At 50.0% G+C, this 19,817-nt stretch overlaps 1 protein-coding gene across 5 annotated transcripts in view; it reads right to left on the bottom strand.

Moving 5' to 3' along the window:
* ACACA (acetyl-CoA carboxylase alpha) overlaps positions 1 to 19,817 on the bottom strand; it is a 98,000-nt gene that overhangs the window by 34,915 nt on the left and 43,268 nt on the right. For 3 of the 5 annotated variants that reach the window (XM_084219352.1, XM_084219354.1, XM_084219355.1), the window contains 11 exons: positions 19,195 to 19,338; positions 18,610 to 18,706; positions 17,306 to 17,413; positions 14,981 to 15,037; positions 14,636 to 14,680; positions 11,917 to 11,958; positions 11,361 to 11,576; positions 10,779 to 10,934; positions 8,574 to 8,777; positions 6,038 to 6,193; positions 5,385 to 5,531 (listed from right to left, as the gene is read on the bottom strand). In XM_084219352.1, the coding sequence (XP_084075478.1) occupies positions 5,385 to 5,531; positions 6,038 to 6,193; positions 8,574 to 8,777; positions 10,779 to 10,934; positions 11,361 to 11,576; positions 11,917 to 11,958; positions 14,636 to 14,680; positions 14,981 to 15,037; positions 17,306 to 17,413; positions 18,610 to 18,706; positions 19,195 to 19,338 (1,372 nt within the window). Of the gene's footprint in view, positions 1 to 5,384; positions 5,532 to 6,037; positions 6,194 to 6,975; positions 7,109 to 8,573; positions 8,778 to 10,778; positions 10,935 to 11,360; positions 11,577 to 11,916; positions 11,959 to 14,635; positions 14,681 to 14,980; positions 15,038 to 17,305; positions 17,414 to 18,609; positions 18,707 to 19,194; positions 19,339 to 19,817 lie in introns of those variants that run through there. The other 2 variants (XM_084219353.1, XM_084219356.1) reach the window with 2 other exon arrangements.

Raw genomic sequence — 19,817 nt, 5'->3', positions numbered from 1 at the left:
ATTTTTTTTGCTATGAATTTGCTAGATTCAGTTGAGATTTATGGGCAGTGGAGAATGGCTTTATATTCCACCAAAGGAAAAAAAAAAAAAAAAGGAATAACAAGATTTTTAAGTTAACGGCACCACTCCAAAACCTGGAGAGTTCCCAGGTTAATTAGCCAGGCTGAGCTAATCACCTAAGAGCACAGGCAGGCAATAGTAGGTGATGGTGAGCAGCCCTGGCTTTGGAACAGGCTCTTTTGAAGAGCAGCACAGTTTGGAAGTGCTGCTCCTGCCACGGCTCCATTCCCAGCACACCCAGGAGTGAAGAAGAGGTGGAGGAAAAATAAAAGCAGGAACCGTCTTATTTAACTGTTTTTATGTTGGCAAAATGATTTGTGTCCTGGTATTTCCATAAGAAGTGGGACCATTATTCTCCTGTAGGAACACATTTGGTTTGAAAAGTATCAGTGGGCAGCACGTGAAAATCAAAGGGGATGAATTATTCACAAGCCCCGATCAGAAGTGATCATTATTTCTGATGCTCCAAACTGTGATTAGGATTCAGTGCTCAGCTGTCATTTGCTCCCTGAACGGCCCCAGCCCCGCAGACACACGGAGATGACACCCAAGTTTCAGATGTATAATTTTACACACACCTTCTCCCACTCCATCTTGGCCTTAATGGAAGCATTAAGAGCCAGTAAAACGGGCGCGCTAACGAACGGCGCTTCCCCGGCGCTCGTAAACGCCGCTCGTTTGACACCCAGTGTCAACACTAATCATGGCCTAAAATTAACACCAAAATTGACTTCAACATTAATTGCACTATCGATGGGAACAGTAATACACACACTGATGCAGTTCCAAATTGACTGCTGGTGGCAGGCAGAGCTGTTGACAGCAGGCACCGAGGGGAACGGGGAAGGAGCCGATCCCAGGCTCCCTCCGGGAAGCACAGCAGGCTCCGAGCAGAGGGGAGCCAATGCCACTGGCAGCTGGTGCTGGGGACAGGGAGCTTTGCAGCCTCTTTCTGGCAGGTTCTGTAATTCCTGGAGAAGCACAGCCAACAGAATCACAGAATATCCTGAGCTGGAAGGGATCATCCAGTCCAACTCACAGCCCTGCACAGACATCCTGACAACCCCACCCTGTGCATCCCCGAGAGAATTGTCCAAACACTCCTGGAGCTCTGGCAGCCTTGACCACTCCCTGGGGAGCTTGTTCAGTGCTCCACCACCCTCTGGGGGAAGAACCTTTACCTGATATCCAACCTAAACCTTCCCCTGGCACAGCTCCAGCTGTTCCCTCAGGTCTTGTCACTGGGCACCAGAGAGAAGAGATCAGTGCTGGTTTATTCTACTTCCCTCACTACAGGATGGTGCTGAGCCTGGGGACTGAAGACCAGGCTTCATTTTATCCATTCACATCCAAATCTGGAAAGCTGAATGTGGGTATTTACTTGGTGCAGATGCAGCAATTTTGGCATTTCATCATTTGAATCTGCTGCCTGGAACCTCAGACCTCAAAGAGTGACCCTCTGCACTTACATTGTACAGAGCTTTTACATTTTTATCTGGAGCACGAACCAGCTCCCAGGAAAAGGGCAGAGTGCATGTGGCTTGCCAGAGGCATTCCAGCTCCGTGCCTTGACAAGGGTGGAGTGCCAAAACCCAGGATTCCTTCTTGGCTCTGGAAAAGGTGTCCCTCAGCAATCCAAGCGTGGTGGTGGCAGCCCAGCCAAGCACGCTGGCACGATCCGAGCAATGGGAGGGAACAGCTCCAGCATGACACCAAGAGCTCAGGGAAAGGTGGCACAGAATCCCAGAACCACCCAGGTTTGGAAAAGACCTCCAAGATCATCGAGTCCAACCTGTGACCCATCCCCACTCGTCACCCAGACCAGGGTGCCACATCCAGTCATTCCTTGGAAACCTCCAGAGATGGGGACTCCTAACCTCCCTGGGCATCCCCTTCCAGTGCCTGACCACCCTTTCCATGGAGAAATTCCTCCTGAAGTTACAGATGGGTAAAGATACATTACAGAGAGCAACAGACAACCTTCATCAGGGGCTTTCTTGTGGACAAGAACATTCCTGTATCCATGTGACCCACATACACCTCTTCAAACGTCTGTATGATGAATAGAGAATAAAATTGTGCCACCTCTTCCATCTCTGTTCCTGGAAGGCTTGGATTTAGGGATTTGAAAACCCTCCAAGAAATCTGCAGCTCTCACTGCTGTTTTAATTCCCTGTGCCTGCCATAAAATGCAGGAACAGGGGGTGACAAAGCAGAACATGCAGCTCAGCGATGAAGCTGTGCTTGTATAAAATGCATTAGCTACACCTTTCCAACTCTGGCAATCCAGGAAGCCACCAGAGCAGCATTCCAGGAGCCCTCTGCCACCCTGAATTTCCCCTGGCCAAACCTTCCCAGCTAGCCAGGAAAGGTGCAGCAGCCAAAGCTCCAGCCAGCAGCAGTTACTGTGGATTATTTCTGATCCTCGTGCTACTGAGGAGGAAAAACTGTGACATCTAGTGCCAGTGGGGAAAATGACATTTTCCATGGGCACCGGCAGAGGGATGAAGGGGGATGTGGGGTGTTGCTGCAGGCCCTCCTTACATCACTTTCTCCTTGTCCTTGAAGATTAGTTGGCTCTTATCAGCAGCTGGTGCTTTCCTGGTGCCAGAGGATCAGGGGAAATTGTAGTCAAAATACATAAAGTGCTATAGAAAAGCATCCCAATGCCCGGCTCAGGACTGACAAGGAATATATTGAGTTCTGCAAGGGGCTGAGGGAATTACCTTTTCACACTGAGATTTGTGCTAATATGCTAATCTGGGGAACAAAGCCCTGGGCTTTGAAGGGGGTGTCACTGTGCTCCAGGTCTCGTCTCCAGCACGGTGATTTACACAGTGGTGGATACACTCCTGAACTGCTCTCTGCTCACCCAGTTCCCAGCTCTTTCAGAGAATTCCCCATTTTAGCACAGCCCCACAGCAGGGATGGAACAGAATGAGGTTTAAGGTCCTTCCAACCCAAACCAGTCTGGCATTCTGGGACAAAGTGGAAAAAGAGGTGTCCTCTGGATGGTCAGAGGCTGGGAAAAGGCTCTGTCAGTGATGGTGCTGTGCCCCAAGGGAAGGGCAGGGCCAGCAGCACAAGGACTGGAGCAGCCAGAGCAGACTAGGAATAAAGAGCAACTTGTATTTTCACAGTCCATTAATTCCTTGGCTTCTTTGTTGAGCCCACAGCAAAGAGCTAATTACAGCAATGGTGCGGTGGGCAAGGGGAGTGGTCCTGAGCTACCAGAAAAACCTCTGGGACTGGGAGAAGCCTTGAGACCTCAAGATTGTCCTGAAAACACAGACAGATTTTTGCCCAAAATGCTGCTTGCAAACTCTGGCTGCACACACTGCCCACAAATCTCCTGGATTTTATGCTGGTTTCTCAATTCCTCCCATCAGCTCAGACACTCAGGGCACTCAGCCCAGCTGAATGCTGTAACAGCAAGAGTGTCTTGACCCCTTTTCACACGGAGGAAATGCAGCTGTCAGGAAGGCCAAGCCCTGATCCCCCAGTGCCAGGCTCCCACTGGAAGGGTGGGAATGGCTCTGAGCCTCTGATCCAAAACACGGAGAGCAGGAACCTGAATGAACCCAGCAACAACAACAACCTTTACCACAGACAGCAATTCCCCGCAGATATCTCCTCTTTACTAGAAAACACAATGGGCAATCTCTCCAATGACTTTGAATTCAGAGATTCAGCACCTTTTGCTGGCAAGAAAGAAAAATAACAATAAAAATCTCACATTTCCCTGAGAAATTCCTATTTCACCTGTCAGCCAGTTCACTGGGAGCAGCTCTGGATCTCTGGGGCACAGACTCAGAGCGGGAGGGACCTCAGTGCCCATCGAGTGCCACCCTTGCCATGGCAGGGACACCTTCCACTGTCCCAGGCTGCTCCCAGCCCATCCAGCCTGGCCTTGGGCACTGCCAGGCATGGGGAGCCTACAACCTCTACAAGCCCTCTGGGCAAGAACACATTTGATAGATCACATCAGATCAGATTAATTTAAACACCAACACCCCACACACCACAACAGCCAGGTGATTTCTTTACAGACCGAGCACAACCAAGTCTACCAAGGGTTAAAAAAAACCTCCTAATTTTTTTTTTGGTGGTCTTTGGGTACAGAATCTCTTATAATAAGACTATTTGTATTCATACTGGCAGAGTAAACACTACATGTTCATGCCCAGGCAGCTCTGTGCTTGTAATTTCAGCAAGAACAGAGCGACGTCCCTGAGGGACTTTGCTATTTCCCCAGCCACCATCCACTCAAACGCTGAATGAGAGCAGGGAAAGAGAGAAAGATGATGGCACAAGGCTCCCCAGCAGCCTCAGCCTGCACTGGGAACGCGGGGAATAGCTCATTCCAGCTTTAATCAGACCAGTTCAAACATTTCTCCTCAAGTCCAGCAGAAGACAGGGCCGCAGCGACCCCACAGACACCATCAGGGGTAATTTGCAAAAATCCTATTCCAAACCTTCCCCCCTGACAAGATCCATGCAGGAAATGGTGAGGAGAATTTCTGTTTCCTTGCATCCCTGCCCTGATGGGTTTAACAGAGCCTTTGCAAACCTTAAGCTGTGTATTTAGGAAAATACAGTTCAACAACACCAAGAAAAAAAAAATGATACCATCTCTTAGAGCTGTTCAAATTGAAATTACTTTAGAACATTCACTTACTAATTCCCACAAAAATAATCACCACATCTTCTAGCGGTTCTCTTTACTCTGCAGTCATTCCAAAGCTGCAATTTTTTTGCACCCAGCAAAACCCCACCATGACAGCAAAGGCTCCTCCTGCTCGAGCTCCAGGAGTGACTCTGCCACCCCCAGCATCAGCTCCTTGTAACTCTTGAGTAAATCCTGCTCTAGAGTGGGAGGTTCTACACACCCTGATACAAACTGTGTGGGGAGCATGGAAATGGAAGCATAAAACAGATTTTTCTGTGGTTAGGGTTTTTCTCAGCAAATGAAAATATTTCTATTTAGTCTTGTAAAACACATTTTGCTCAAATACAAACCCCAGTTACCTGGAACAGCTGAATGAGCATTTTTTTAATTATGAAGGAAGCCCAGCATAGGCACAGGTTTGAAATGGAATCATCATTTACTAGGGAAGTTAAAATACCCATTGTAGGGAAGGCATTAATTTTTAATGAAACAAAAATCTCATTTTCAAGAGTGAGATCTCATCTGTGAAAGGCCGAATGAACAGATTTTGTGCCCGGCTGGTAAATTCTCATTCCAATCGCCAAACCCGGCCCAAAGCACGAGGTCCTGTGGGGCAGGGAGGGAGCAGCAGGGAGGGAAGGGAAGGGGCACTTGCCTCGTTTCCTCCTGGCAGCCTGTTCATGTGCACGAGCTGGCCCTGGTCATCCAGCACCAGCTCGGTGTAGGTCAGGATGTCGGAGGGCAGCGGGGCGGGCGGCAGGACGGCGTGCTCGTTCATGGAGCTCCACAGCTTGATCAGGGACTGGGGGCAAGGAGAAAGCCTCATCAGCAATGCTGCCTGTAAGGGTTTGTGTTCAATCCGCTCCAGTGCGGCATTCCCAGCGGAATCTGGGGTCATTCCCAACTCAGGGCACCCTGAAATGTCCCTCCTGCCAGCGTGACTGACAGTATTCCAGGGACAGCACCTGCTCTGGGATTTGAATTGGGAAACAGGCACCCCCAAAGTGAAATGTGAATGAGGTGTTCAGGACAGAACCCAGCAAATCAGAAACAACACCTAGGAAGGGCAGATAACAAGGTGGGAAAACAAACAGCAACAAGAGAGGGAGGATGGTTTATGTTTCACCCTCTACTGTTTGACTCACTGATGGGACTCCAGCAGCAGTTTATCCCAATTTCAATCAAAGTAGACTCAATCCATAGCTGATAGTCCCTGGGGACCACTGGCAGCCATTCCAGGCCCCTGGTTCCCCTGACAATCAGGATGGCAAAGACATGAGCAACAAGAAGAGCCCAAAGAATACTCACCTGCCTGAACATCTCAGGAATGTCATAGACATAGGATGTCCCTAAAGTCTGTGCCTGGAACCTCTTGGACTGCAGCAGGTCTTTGGTCACGTAGGGAGTGTTGATCAGCATCCCGTGGAGTGGTCCCTGCTTGTCTCCATATGCCTGGAACATGATCTGCAGGACAAACCAGGGGTTCTGTAGACTGAGCTGACCCAGCCCTTAGCAAAATCCCCCAGGCTACTCCAGCCTGGCTGTCTCTGCCCTCTGCAGGCTGCCCATGCTGGCACAGCCAGGCTCCGTCACTCAGTGCCGCCCTTTGGGGACACCTCAGGACCGTCACTGCACCATCCCAGACCCCCTGCCCCATCCCAGCAGAGCCCAGAGCACACAGAGCCCCATGCCCAGCACAAACTGGGGGCTGAGAGCAGCTCCCAGTCCCCAGCAGCTGCCCTGACCCCCTGGCTGTGCCCATGGATGCTGACAGCAGCCAGGACAGCTCCGTTATTTATGGAGCGGGATCCGCGGCTGCGCCCGCCAGCCGGGTCGAGACTTGCATATGTCATGGGGCTTGAAGTTTTGATATTGTAAGCTTAAAAGATTTTCCCAGAGTAGCAACATGAATTATCAACTGCCGTGCTTCTTGGCACTATATATTCTGGGCAGGCAGGACTTGGAAGGGAAGCTTTTCAAGGGAGAAACAGGAGGAGATAAAAACGGGATAAAAACGCCTTAAACGGCCCAAACGCTGTTCAACAGGGACACACCTGGCAGGAGGGACATGAGCAGGATGTGTTTAACAGAATTTGGCTTCTTGAAGAGGAATTAATTAAAGAATTACACAAAATTCAGTAAAGCCTATTTTTATTTTTAGATAAAACCAGCGGTTTGTGCTCTCTTCAGGCTGCACAAACATTGATTTGGGAGGCAGCTTCTTTAATGGGAGAAGCATTTGTTCAGGATAATGAGTGTTTGTGACAATGCCTGTCTTGGGATCTGCACTTGGAAATTCTCCTTAAAGCTCTGGAAAGCTCCACAGCAGCTCTGAAGGAAACTGGAGAAGTCTGTGCTGAGCATCACCACTTATCACTACTGAGAAACAAGAGGTCAGGGTCATTCTCTCACCATGCAGCCATCTTCCCATTCTTCAGAAGTCATGAAAGTACCCAGCACATCAGTAATATCCAAATTTTTTTTGAAAGATTTCTCTAAGTTTAAAAGAACCCTCTGAAAACACAGGAAAAAGTCCCAGATCTGAAGTCATCCTATAAACCTCCATCATGAGGGGAAAGCTTCCTAAAAATATCAATTTTTTTTTTCTAAAATGTGGTTAATATCCTGGAAAACAAATCAAATTTAATACTGGAAATTTGCTAAAGCCTCACACACCCACACAAGCCCATTCCTCAAGCTTTAAATAACAAAGCTCATCAGTTCAGAGCTCACTTGTGACCTTCACAAGTGACTGACCCAACTCAAGGGTTAAGCTGAGCTGCTGGAGATTATTAAAATGTTCTTTTCTTTCCTCATCTCCCCTCAAAGGCAGGAATGAGGTAAAACACACTGACACTATCTGCTCTGGGATCTCAGAGCTGGATGGACTCCACGGCCAGCAGCCCGCTGGAAAAATTAAATGGAAAAAAGGGGGAGAAAGGTGACTCAGCACTTTGTGTTCTACATTCACAGTGCCCAAGTGATTTATTCTGCTGCTTCTCCTGCCTGGCAGAGAGATGATTACAGAGGGAGATGTAAACATTTCTCTATTTAAATATTTTCCATGCATCCCATGCTCCATGGATTTTAGCATATGTAGGTATTTCAGTTAACCACACTGTTCCCACACCATGGAAAAGAGAAATACCACAACAGCCACAACCATTCCAAAAGAGCCCACTGCACTTCAGAAAAATGATACAAAAGCACCTGCCATAATTCTACATCTTCCTACCCAGGTCATCCCTTATATCTCTAGAATTTAAAGGACACGTTCACAGATTTTCTTCTATCTACTCAGAAAAATGTATAATTAATAATTTTTTTTATGACAACCTACAGGATGAGCATCAGCAGTGATTCTTCTTCTAGCACTGTTTTGAGCACTCTGAGGAAAACTGTTTGGGAAAACAGCTGAGGGCATGTACAAAACAACCAGAAATCCCGACTGATTTAATTGCTCATTTTTTCACATCTCCTGCTGCAAGTTTATCTTTACACTCTCCTTCCTTAGGCTAAGCTGAATGGCAATTTGGTGTTAAATTTAAATGTATTAAGGGGCTTGAAGCAACCTGGTCTAGTGGAAGTTGTCCATGTGAGGATGTGCCACTTCATCACTGCATTGCCTTCATTTTCTCTGAGCCCTTCAGCACAGAAAGTTTAACATTCCCAGCACCCAGGACTCCAACATCCATGCCCAGGGCAGAGGGTTGGAATGGGAGGAGCTCCAAGGTGCCTCCCAACCCAAACCTGTGATTCCCTGCAAACACCACAACGCACCGAGGAGCTCCAGCGGGGGGAACACGTCCCCTTCCCGACCTTCCCAGCCGTCCTCAGGACGTACCTGTCCCGTCCTGGAGTCCGTCACCTCCTTGTAGAGGCTGATGTCCAGGTAGTAGCCCGACTCGTTGGTGAGGAAGAGGCGGATGGGGATGGCCTTCCCCGTGGGCGTCAGGCGGATGTTGATCTTCAGCTCGGCCTGCAGCACGCGCAGCTTCCAGAGGCGGCTGCCGTAGCGCATCACCATGGAGCGCACCGACTCCTCGATCTGCAGGGGGAAAGGGGAAAGCCTTCCTCAGCAAGGGGCTGGGAGGTGGCCCTGCCTGGGCCAGGGGTGCACTGAGATGGGCCCTAAGGTCCCTTCCAACCCAAACCATCCTGGGATCCTTCCAAAGGCGGCTGCCGTAGCGCATCACCATGGAGCGCACCGACTCCACGATCTGCACGGGGGAAAGGGGAAAGCCTTCCTCAGTAGGGGTCTGGGAGGTGGCCCTGCCTGTGACAGGGGTGCAGCTAGATGTGCTATGTGCTCTGCAGTCCCTTCCAACCCAAACCATCCTGGGATCCTTCCAGAGGCGGCTGCCGTAGCGCATCACCATGGAGCACACCGACTCCTCAATGTGCACAGGGGAGGGAAAAGCCATCCTCAGCAGGCACCAGGCTACCCAGGCTCTGGGAGGTGGCCCTGCCTGTGCCAGGGGTGCACTGAGATGGGCCCTAAGGTCCCCTCCAACTCAAACCATTCTGGGATTCTTCCTGGATCCGTCACTGCTCTGCATCTCCCCCATCCCACGGCTCCAAGGTGGTGAAGAGGCACCACACATCAGCACAGTGTGCCCAGTGCAGTGACAGGACCTTGGTGACCTGTCCCTCCTCATCCTAAGCCTTGAGGCAGGCAGGAACTCCGCCTGGGGACTGATGCAGTGGTGGATTCACATCCCTGTTTCCTCATGGCACACGGAACCACAGCATCATTAAGGTGGAAAAGACCTTGTTGATTATCAAGTCCAACCAGCACACCCCAGCCCGGCACAGGGACCCCCTGCCTCCCCTGCACAGGCACGGCTCACACCTGGGAACTACAGAAGCCAGGGAAGCCAAATTCTTGGCAAGCAATTTTGTAGCCCTTGTATGCACAATAATCACATTTCACTGCCTGCATGGAGCTTTAAATCAACAAAGCAATTACCACTTGGAGCTGGGCCTTCTGTTCTTCTATTAAACTTTATAAAATACCACTGTGGGCAAAGCACATATTAAAAGACGGCAATTTATAGGCTGGGTTAAGCATTTTTCCCAAAAAAAGTCCCTTTTGCACAGCAGCTCAAGGAAAACCATGGTTCGTATCTGAGGGCAGCCCAACTTCCAGGGATGAATATTCCAGCTTCTTCTGAACTTCCTGGGAACCAACAGCTCTGGATGCACCAGGAAAGGTCCATCCAAAAGGGATTTAAGCCACCAATTTTTAATCATGATTTAAAAGTCAGCAAGCAAGAGAGAGTTATTTTGATACCCAATTCATCTTTATAACTTTCGGCTGTTCTCCTCAGGAAAGGTCAGCTCTCATCTTTGGGTACCCATGAACTGAATGCTGATTTCCAGCTAAATTCAGCCTGGGCTTGGGACTTCCTTTGTGGTGATTCTGCTAGCCACAAACATCCTTTATGCCTGAACACTTTCATTTGTGCATCTACAAAGCTTAACGTTCATTTATTCGTAACGTTCATCTCTGGTTTTGTACCAGACACTGAAAATGAGGCACTTTTGTAGATGAATTTACAGATTCTTTTTAAGCTCCTAATTTATCTCATGTTTTATTTGGATGGAATCTGAACTTTTGCAACAAACAGAAGATCTGCTTCCTTATTAAAACTGTTTACCTCAAACACACAATGAAAAAAGGGGTTTAGTTTCAAACACAAAACATATTTCTAATAATTGTCCCTCAGTTTACACAGAGTTGAGCTGCTCAACGAAATGGTTTTAAATTGCCAGACGGCAGGGTTGGATAGGATATTGGGAATAAATTCCTGACTATGAGGGTGGGGAGGCCCTGGCAAAGGCTGGAAATGCCCAAGGCCAGGCTGGATGGGGCTTGGAGCAACCTGGGACAGTGGAAGGTGCCAAGGTTGGAACAGGATGAGCTTTAAGGTCCCTTCCACCCCAAACCACTCCACGATTCTGTGATTCTATGACCAGAAAACCTTTTGTTTCTGACAAGTGAAGCCCTGGAAGGACAAGCAGCCCCGAGCTGGGCAGGAGCTCCCACCTTGGAGGGGTCCATGATGACGGTGGGCACGAAGTTGAGGAAGATGTGGTTGCAGTCCGTGCGCACGTTGGTGTTGTTGAAGGCCACCTCCAGCTCATCCATGGCCTCCAGCAGCAAACGCTCACCCTCGTTCTGCAGGTACTCAAAGGAGGCTTCCTGCCACAAGTGCCAACAAACCAGTGAGTTTTGACCCGCAAATGCAAGGTTTGGAGAGCTGCAGGAGGGTGTGATGGAGAGGAAAAACCCCATGTGCAGCCCTGGAGCAGATCCACCCCCAGCACAGAGCCAGTGCTCCCAGTGCCTGGATCCCACCCCTGCCTCTCCTTTAGCTCACAGTAAATCTGAAACCACACAGGGCAAGCCACTGCTGCCTCAAGATCTAAAGATTTATGACTCGCATCTTGGGCCCCTGAAAACTCTCCCTGGAGCACAGGAATGCCAGGACTCCAAAGGGACGGCTCTGAGAGCAGCAGCAGCAAGGAGAGGGCACACCTCCCTCCAGGGCATGGTCACTTTTGGGTCCTGCAGCTCCCTAGGGTGAGCCTGGCTTTCACTCAGCGCCTTGCACAGGGACAAACCCACCTTGGTCACCAGGTCCGAGTGCCTTATGATGGCCCTGACGAAGAACCTGTAGTCTGTGACCTCTGTGCCCACCTCCACCTTGGCAGCCCCCAGGTAGAGGTGCATCTTGTGGTTGGCACAGGGGATGGCCGTCAGGTCGAAGTTCCTCATGCGGTTCAGCTCCAGCTGGAAGGCCAGGGCGGGCTCCAGGTGCCGGTAGATCCTGTCCTCCTCGAACTGCAGGGCCACAGCACAGCGTGGGAAAGAGGGCATTGGAGAGGTGAAACACTCAGGGAAGGACTCCACAACGCCCCTCAGGAGCTCCCATATTTAATTCAAACTCTAAAAATTCAAACAAATCCAACCCAGACGCTTCTACCGCACGCAGCGCTGGGAGCTGTGAAATTGCTGAATAATACAAATTGCAGGGCAGCAAGTTCTCAAGCCCACCTCCCTCAAAAAACCCTCTTTTCCACAGAAACCACAAGGTTTTGTCCTGATTCTGAGTAGTGAATCCCTGCATGAAGGAAGGATAAAGCCAACACTTGGAGAGAAGTACGAAAAATATCCAACTCACCTTATCCCGGGCACGGAAGGTGAAGAACTTTGGGAATTCCCTCTGTTTGAAAATAAAAACAACAGTGTTAGTGCTCCCAAAGCAAGCACTAATGTCCCCAGAGTGCTCTCAGGCCACTCCTGGGGCAGCACCACAGCACAGGAGGTGACACAAGTTGTTCCCAGCTACTTCCTCAACATCACAAAGGTGGTGGAAAATCAAGTCACCTTCAAGACAGCAGAGGCAGCTTAAACCTGCCCTCACTAATGCAAAAGAGGCTACTTGATTGGCTTTTGATTATTACTGTCAGTTATTAACAGATAACAAAGAAGTGTCCAGAGAGCAGAGTGAAACTTTTTCTAGATCTCTTATGATTAAAATTCCAGTGGAAACGTCTGGAGTGATATGAACACTCTGTTATGGAGGCAGATGCACACAGAACAATGATCTTATTCTACAGCTCTCTGCATACCATTACTGCCAGAAATACTCTCTTCCCAAGGAAAACTGGGAGTTGCAACCAAATAGCTTTATTCTCCTGTATGGAGCGGCAAAAACATTACAAAAATCCCCCACACACCACTCAGTTTCTCTGCCTTTCTGCTGCACAGATAAAACCCTGGCAGGGCCTTGAGAGTTTTCTGAAATATTGTACAAATCTCAGATGAAGAGAGGAAGCCCAGACAGCACCCTGTGCCTCCAGTTCCAGCCAGGCAGGTCCACCCCTCCTCTGGAACTGGAGTTTTCCTGGGCAGGGCTTTGGTCAGTGCTCTGCACCACGTGGGAACTCTGCTGCCTGTGCTGAAGGTGACCTGAGGGGACACACACAGCTCACCACAACTGGCTCACTAAGCAAAAAACAGGGAATCTGACCTGGAGCCACTGAATTCCTGGCTCCCATTCCATTACCCATGAAAGATGAACGACCCCAGCTGGAGGGAGTGCGACAGCCAGTGACACTGCACGAGCCACCACTGAGCAGCACAGATTTTGAGGCTGAAAGGACTTTTCTAGTCAGTCACCTTCCTTCCCTCCTAGGTAAAACCACCCCCAAACCTCCCCTGATGACTCTCAGTTGAGCAAAACAACTTGTGTTTGCCTGGAAACTCTTCCAAAATAAGCAGTGGTACAAGAAATGCTGCCTAAAATTTCAGGCTCACTCAATGTATCAATTGTCTGTGAGCCTCATCTTAGAAAAAACCTCTTCCATGTTTCCTCACTTCTCCCAATCCCTCCTACCTGTCCCCCTCTGCAGGCTGCCAGCTTCTCCCACCATCTCCAGGCTCATTCCACCACTAATGGAATTGCTTCCAGGGCACCTCACTGGTGTGGTGGGCAAATATCATAATTAGATGTGCACACACACAAAAATCCTCAGTGCCCTGGTACCAAAATCCAAAAGAGTGCTCCATTTCCTAGGCAGAAGAATTATACCCCTGCTGTGTTCTAATCAACCAACCATCATCAAGACAATCAAAATAATTTGCCTAAATTAGCCAATCAAGACACCCTGCAAACTGCAGAATGCAAAAAGCTGCACCAGAAATCATCAGAGTTGATTATTATACTAATAATCACGTTAAAAACCTAATGAGATGAGGAAATTGGAAGCTTGCTGGAGCAACTCTCTATTACCTCAACATGCTGGGAACTAATTATATAGACTGTAATTAAAACAAAAACAAACCCGAGCCCAGGCCTGGCTGAGTTAATAGTTGGTCCAGTAATGAAGGGGCTGGGACAGCAGACAGTGACAAAGACTGACACAGCAGCTCCCAAGTGCTCCACAAACTTTGCAGCCAGGTGAGCCCACACTGAGGGTCCAGGCAGAGCTGGGGATGGCTCCTCCTGCTCTGTGCCTCCCTTCTGACCTCTGGCACGTCCCACAGCACTCACTCAGCAACTCTCATCTTTCAACGCCCATTCTGTTCTCCAAAACTTCCTTTTTCACACCTAGAGCCGAGATTTCCTTGCTAAGTGTCCCAAAAGACTCTCCAGTTTCCTAAGCTGTTGACTGACACCTCTGTACCTGTACTGTGAGCAACAATTCCCACGTGGTGACAGGCTCAAACACCCTTTCTGCTGATTTGTAAACCAGCTTTCCCTTCATAAGCCTTCCTAGTCCAGCTGTGTTGAGCACAGGGTGAATTTCTTGCACTTCAAAGGCTGCTGACAACTTCCAGAAGTGAAAAGTAGGTACCCAAGAGATAGAAATCTGGTTTGTGCCTTACATTGCCACCTAAACCAGACCCCACTGATGCCCAGGCCCCGGGGAAAGCAGTAATTCTCAGCAGTAAGAGCATCAAACATTTCCCACACCACAAAACCACTCTGCAAAATTTAACAAGTCCCTTCAGTGACTGAAGTTATTTTAAAATCAGCAAGAAGCCAAAAGAAATCACCACACTACAGAGGAAATACCAAGGTTTCACTGACAATTGCACTTAGAACAGAAGGGGAACACAAGGAAACACTGAACCACAGGGAAATCTTGGTCAGAGCGGCTTCCTGAGCTCAGCCAGGTAACCAGGGACACTCAGAGCCCCAGGGGCCCCTCTCAATGCCAGGGCACAGCCTGGGTTTGCAGCCTGATTTCCAAATCAATACTTGAACCCTTCACTCTGACAGAGTGAGGGCATTAAATGCCTGCCTGAGATCCAAATGAGAAGGGCAGAGCCCCCTGGGTGTCTCCTGGCCTCACAGCAGGAATGCCACCGTGCTCCAGGCCCTTTTTACTTACATGGAATCTCTGATCCACCTCATAGTTGACCTGTTTCCTGAAGTCCTTACAAACGAAACATACACACATAGGAAGAAAAAAAAAAAGCAGAAGACAGCTAGCAATTAGGATTAAAATCAAAAATTAATTAATTCAAGAATACAAGAGGCGTCAAGATTGCTTACAATTGTAAATTAATTCTCTTAAGCGAATTCATGAAAACCATCTCAAGTTTTAGAGGACAAAAACAGTGAAGTGAGAACTAAACACAGTAAACACAGTATTTAATTTGGGGGGAAAACGTGTCAATGGTACAAGGAGCTAGAAAGCAGGGAGGTGTGAGCACCAGGAGAGCTGGGGAAATACCTTTTGTGCCACCAGGAACGTCAGCCTCCGAATGCCATGCTCAATCAGGACTGATTTCTGCAAGAACAAGGGTGAAACAGGTGACTGGACTGCAGAAAAAGAACAGATTCAAACAGGCTGGAACCCTCTGGGAAGTGAAAAAGCTCTGCAGATCCTTCCGAGTCCCTGCTCCCCTTCAGCCTCCTCGGAGGGAGGATTCCCCGCCTGCCGCTCCTTTAGCAGCACAAACACCCAAATGCCTTCCCCCTGAGCAGGGCAGTGACTGAATCACAGAACAGTGAGCTCAGGCTGAGCCTGGCCAGGCAGCAGTGCAGGAGAGTCACCCCCAAATCGTGCAGGAAATATCCTTGCTCATTTGCCAGGACTGCCTTTTGAAGGGAGCACGCTGCAGATGGGGTAAGGCCATGGGAAATGATGGAAAATGAGTTTTAAAGGAGCTAACCCATGGAAGATGTGGCTCATGCCTGCCTTTTGCACAGTGATAACCCAGCCCAAAGCACACATCTGGGCTCTCAGCCTGGAGAAGGCTCTGGGGGGGCTCACTGTCACCTCCTAGTCCCTCAAGGGCATTCAAACAGAAGGGAGAGGAACTTTTTGTGTGGGCAGAGAGGAACGTGACAAGAATTAGATAGACAAGGATTAGATGGGATGTCACCCTGAGGTCCCTTCCAACCCAAACCATGCTGAGACTCCAAGATTCCACACTGCAAAGGTGCTACAAGTCAGATGTCAGTGATTTCTTTCAAGCAGATCACACAAGATCCATTCTGGTTGCCTCTCCCTCATACTCCCCTCTCAGAGGAGTGCTGCCACAAGAAGCACTGATCCTTTGAAGTGCTAAGATCTCATAATTCTCCTCTTTTTCAAACTTTTTTCCTTCCTCCTCCCTCTTCCAATTTAAAAGCAAGGAACAACAGCTCATCTCAAGCAGGAGCAAACCAGCCCCTCTCTGCACAGACTGTGATGTTTTACTAAGGTTAAGCCCTTTGAAAATGAGCAGCAGTGACTATATTCATGGCAAGAGGAAGAAAATAACTTTAATAATGCCATGATTTAAAAAGCAAAAATTGTTATTGCTTTTAAAATTCCACAAGTGGCAGACAATAACAGCAGAGCAACAGGATTCTGATTACATGGTAATAATGTGGGTCTCCCAGCAAGGCCACAGCTATTAGAGAGCGATTAGCCATCAGCACCTGGAGAAACTCCATTTCCACTGACTGCCTCAATCTCCTCCACAAGTCATTTACAAGTATATGATCCTAATTTCTATTAAAAAAACCACACACAACATGCTGGGACTGGAAGATTATTTGGACAATTTGGATCAACCTATTTGATAGTTTAATGTGGTTTTGGATGATTTTTTTTTTTATATATTTTATTTCTTTCCTTTTATCCCCTCCTATAAAACGCCTGGAGCATGATCAAGCAGATGAAAAGCAGAACTAGTTTTAATTCTTGGGTTTGATTGTTCTCCTTGTTTAAAGAGACAGGAGGCTGCTGAAGCCACGTGGATGCCAGTCCCATTTTGGAAGCCCTGTTTCTGCAGGGTATGTTCCCTCATCCCACACTGAGAAGCTGGAGCTGCTCTTTCAGTGCTCCCAAAACCAGCGCAGCACCAGGATCCCAGCTCCTGGTGGGATTTTCAGCCCCACAAACCAGTGGAGCTCTTCACACCACACAAAAGCAGGAGCAGGCAGAGCCCAGAGGGACACAAGGAGGCTGCTCCCAACCCAGGTGTCCCACAGCTGACCCAGCACTGGCATTTGGGACTCTGAAGTGCATCCCACACTCAGAAAGGAGCAACAGAACATGCCAAGTAATTCCTCCTCATGCCAGGAACCTTGTGTAGGGTGGATGCTCCGGCACCCTAACAAGGGCAATAAGCTTTAATTGCATGAGGACTATGGGGATACACAAACACAGGACACTTTAATGTCATTCTACATGGTTCTGTTGCCCACCCAACAACTTCATCACCAGGGAAAGGGACAGAGCCCATTTTTCAGAGCGTGTGGAGGCAGTTACTGAAGATTGACCTGATGGGTTTAAAACCTTCCAAGTCTTTGATCCCACCAAAAATTAAAGGGAAGGAGTCCTGACCTGACAGATTAGAAAAAGAAACAATGAGCTGCTGCCTTCAGAAGGTGCAGCCCCACCCAGCCAGAGAAATGGGAAGGCTCCAGAGGGGATAAGTGAAGGCTGTGACTGCAGCGTGTTTGCTCTGAAGCCAAACCAAGCCCCCCAAACCTGGGGAGCAGCGAGCCAGCTCCCCCCCAGCTGTCCTGCAGAGCCCAGGGAGGCAGAGGGTGCAGGGCTCACCTTGCTCTGGGTGAACTCCCTGAACATGGCAGCCAGGCCGTCGTCGTCCACGTCGCCGTCGGTTTTGATGGCCACGTTGAGGATGTGGATGGGCTCCTCCCTGGCACTCTGCAAGGACAGGGAAGGTGCCCCATGGGTCAGTAATTAACAGCTGAGCTCCTCAGAACAGGCTCCCTGAATCCAGCTTTAGAGATGCTCTGGGGGAAAGGAGCTCGGAGGAACACCGGGGAAAACAGAAGGGAATCCTTGACTAAAGATAAATCTTCAATTTCACAGAAGTCAACGTCCACAAACATCAAACAGGAGCCTCCTTGGGAGAATTCAAGTCTGAGGATGAGACAGGGCACAGGGTCAGGGCCTCTCTTCACCAGATGCAGCACAAGGACAGTAGAGGACTTTGGCATCAAGGAAAGTAATTAAATTAATCAAAGTGTAAGGGCAAAACAGTGTGAGTTTCCCTATCTACAACAACATGAAATAATGTGGAAACATCAATTCCATTTGAGCTCCAAGGAATTACAAATTCAGCCTCCAGGAGCCTGTGATTAACTGGGAAAAACTGAGACTGGACAGGAAATTACCTCGGTGAGGTGAGGGGGATGCAGAGAGAGGGATCTGAGGACATTAAGGTTGACAGTAATATTCTGGAAAAGGCTACAGTGCTTCCACACATCAGGATCAATGGATCAGTGGAAAACAAAGCCCTGTTCTGGACACAGGCTATATTCCAGCAGAGCTTCCCACTCTGGTGGAGCAGCTACCTGTGTCTCTAAGGGAAACTGGACTTCTATCCCTACGGATTAGGGACCACCTGCTTCCTCTGCACCTGTTCTCCACATCTCTGCAGAAACTGAGTGGCTCCACTCAGCTTTTCTGCCCAAAAACAGTTCCAAGAGGTAGAACAGAGGGAAGAGTCAGGGTTTAAGGGGACTGGGAAGGGTGTAAGGCAGGAAACACAGCAAGTCAGACGTAGGACGAAGACAGCTGAAGATGCAGTTCAACATCCTGGAGCAGAGAGAGGGTCTGGAGACTTAATGGTGGGTTTAAACTCTGTTATGGTGCTGTGGGTCCAGGAATTGTGCTGATGCTGAAAGCCATAAACTAAATTTACATGGAGAGCAAGAGCTGAGCTGTAGCTTTAGAGCAGAGCTGGAAGCGGCCGCCCACGCCGAGTCACCTGCTGTGGGACAAGCAGGCAAATCACAGCCATAAATACACAAAGCTCCCAACTCCTGCTGCCAGCACTCAGCTAGGGAGGAGCATCCAGCCTCAGAGCACCTTCCAGAAAAGAAAACAAACCCTACCTTGTCTTCATCATACAGGGAAGCGTGGCCAGCCTCGGGGAACGTCGGGCTCTGCGGGGGAGAGTCGCAGAAGCATCCCATGACTTCATCAAAGATCCTGGAACACAGCAGGGCAGGAGCAGTGACACCACAGCACTGCCAGCACACAGAGCACCCAGCACCGAGCCCTCCAGGCCTGCCAGGACGGGCTCCTTCCCTGGCTGGGCTCAAAGATCAGGGGGCAATTCCTCACACCAGGGTCTGCACTGCCCAGCACTGGTCTGAGACCTCCTGGGCGCAGGCTGGGGGCTCTGCAGGGGTTTGCCTGTGCCAAAAGGTTGGAAGCACAAGAACTGTCCCCCCCCAAATCCACAGAGCATCAGGAGACACCAGCACGTTCCCACCCAGCAGAACCCGGGCGCTGACCCCTCTGGGTGCTCCTCCAGCAGCCCGACACTGCCCGGGGCCACAGGCAGGGATCCAAGCGGGGAAACACGCCCAGGACCAGCCTAAACCTGACTCCAGGCCTGGCAAAGCCTGCCCCCAGCTCTGCCAGGGCCCAGCTGGGGAGGGGGCCCCAGAGGCAGGGCCAGGGTGGGCACACACCTGACGAAGTCCTCGAAGGTGCGGAAGGAGACCATGCCGCCCATGCGCTGGCACGGCGGCGTGAAAGAGTTGTCCAGCAGCACATCACTCACACTGGCCACGTGAGCCATCCCATAGTGGTTCAGGTTGGAGGAGAAGGACATCCTGGAGAGCAAGGCAGTGACACCACCGTCAGCAGGGGCAGGGCAGGGGGGACAGCGCTGGCAGCAGGTTTGGGCAGTGCTCTGAGCACCTGCAGCGTGGCTGGGCGATCCCTGCGGGGCTGCCCAGCCTGTCCAGAGCCCTGCCATGCCCCTGGTGCCACCCTCCAGAGCCCTGCCATGCCTCTGGTGCCACCCTCCAGAGCCCTGCCATGCCCCTGGTGCCACCCTCCCTGGCTGGGCAATCCCTGCAGGGCTGCTCAGCCTGTCCAGAGCCCTGCCATGCCCCTGGTGCCACCCTCCAGAGCCCTGCCATGCCCCTGGTGCCACCCTCCAGAGCCCTGCCATGCCCCTGGTGCCACCCTCCAGAGCCCTGCCATGCCCCTGGTGCCACCCTCCAGAGCCCTGCCATGCCCCTGGTGCCACCCTCCAGAGCCCTGCCATGCCTCTGGTGTCACCCTCCCTGGATGTTGTGACAGTGAC

Source organism: Fringilla coelebs, assembly GCF_963513975.1.
Source record: "Fringilla coelebs genome assembly, chromosome: 20".
NCBI lineage: Eukaryota > Metazoa > Chordata > Aves > Passeriformes > Fringillidae > Fringilla > Fringilla coelebs.
The sequence above is the reverse complement of the archived record's forward strand: the minus strand, read 5'-3'. Positions and strand labels throughout refer to the sequence as shown.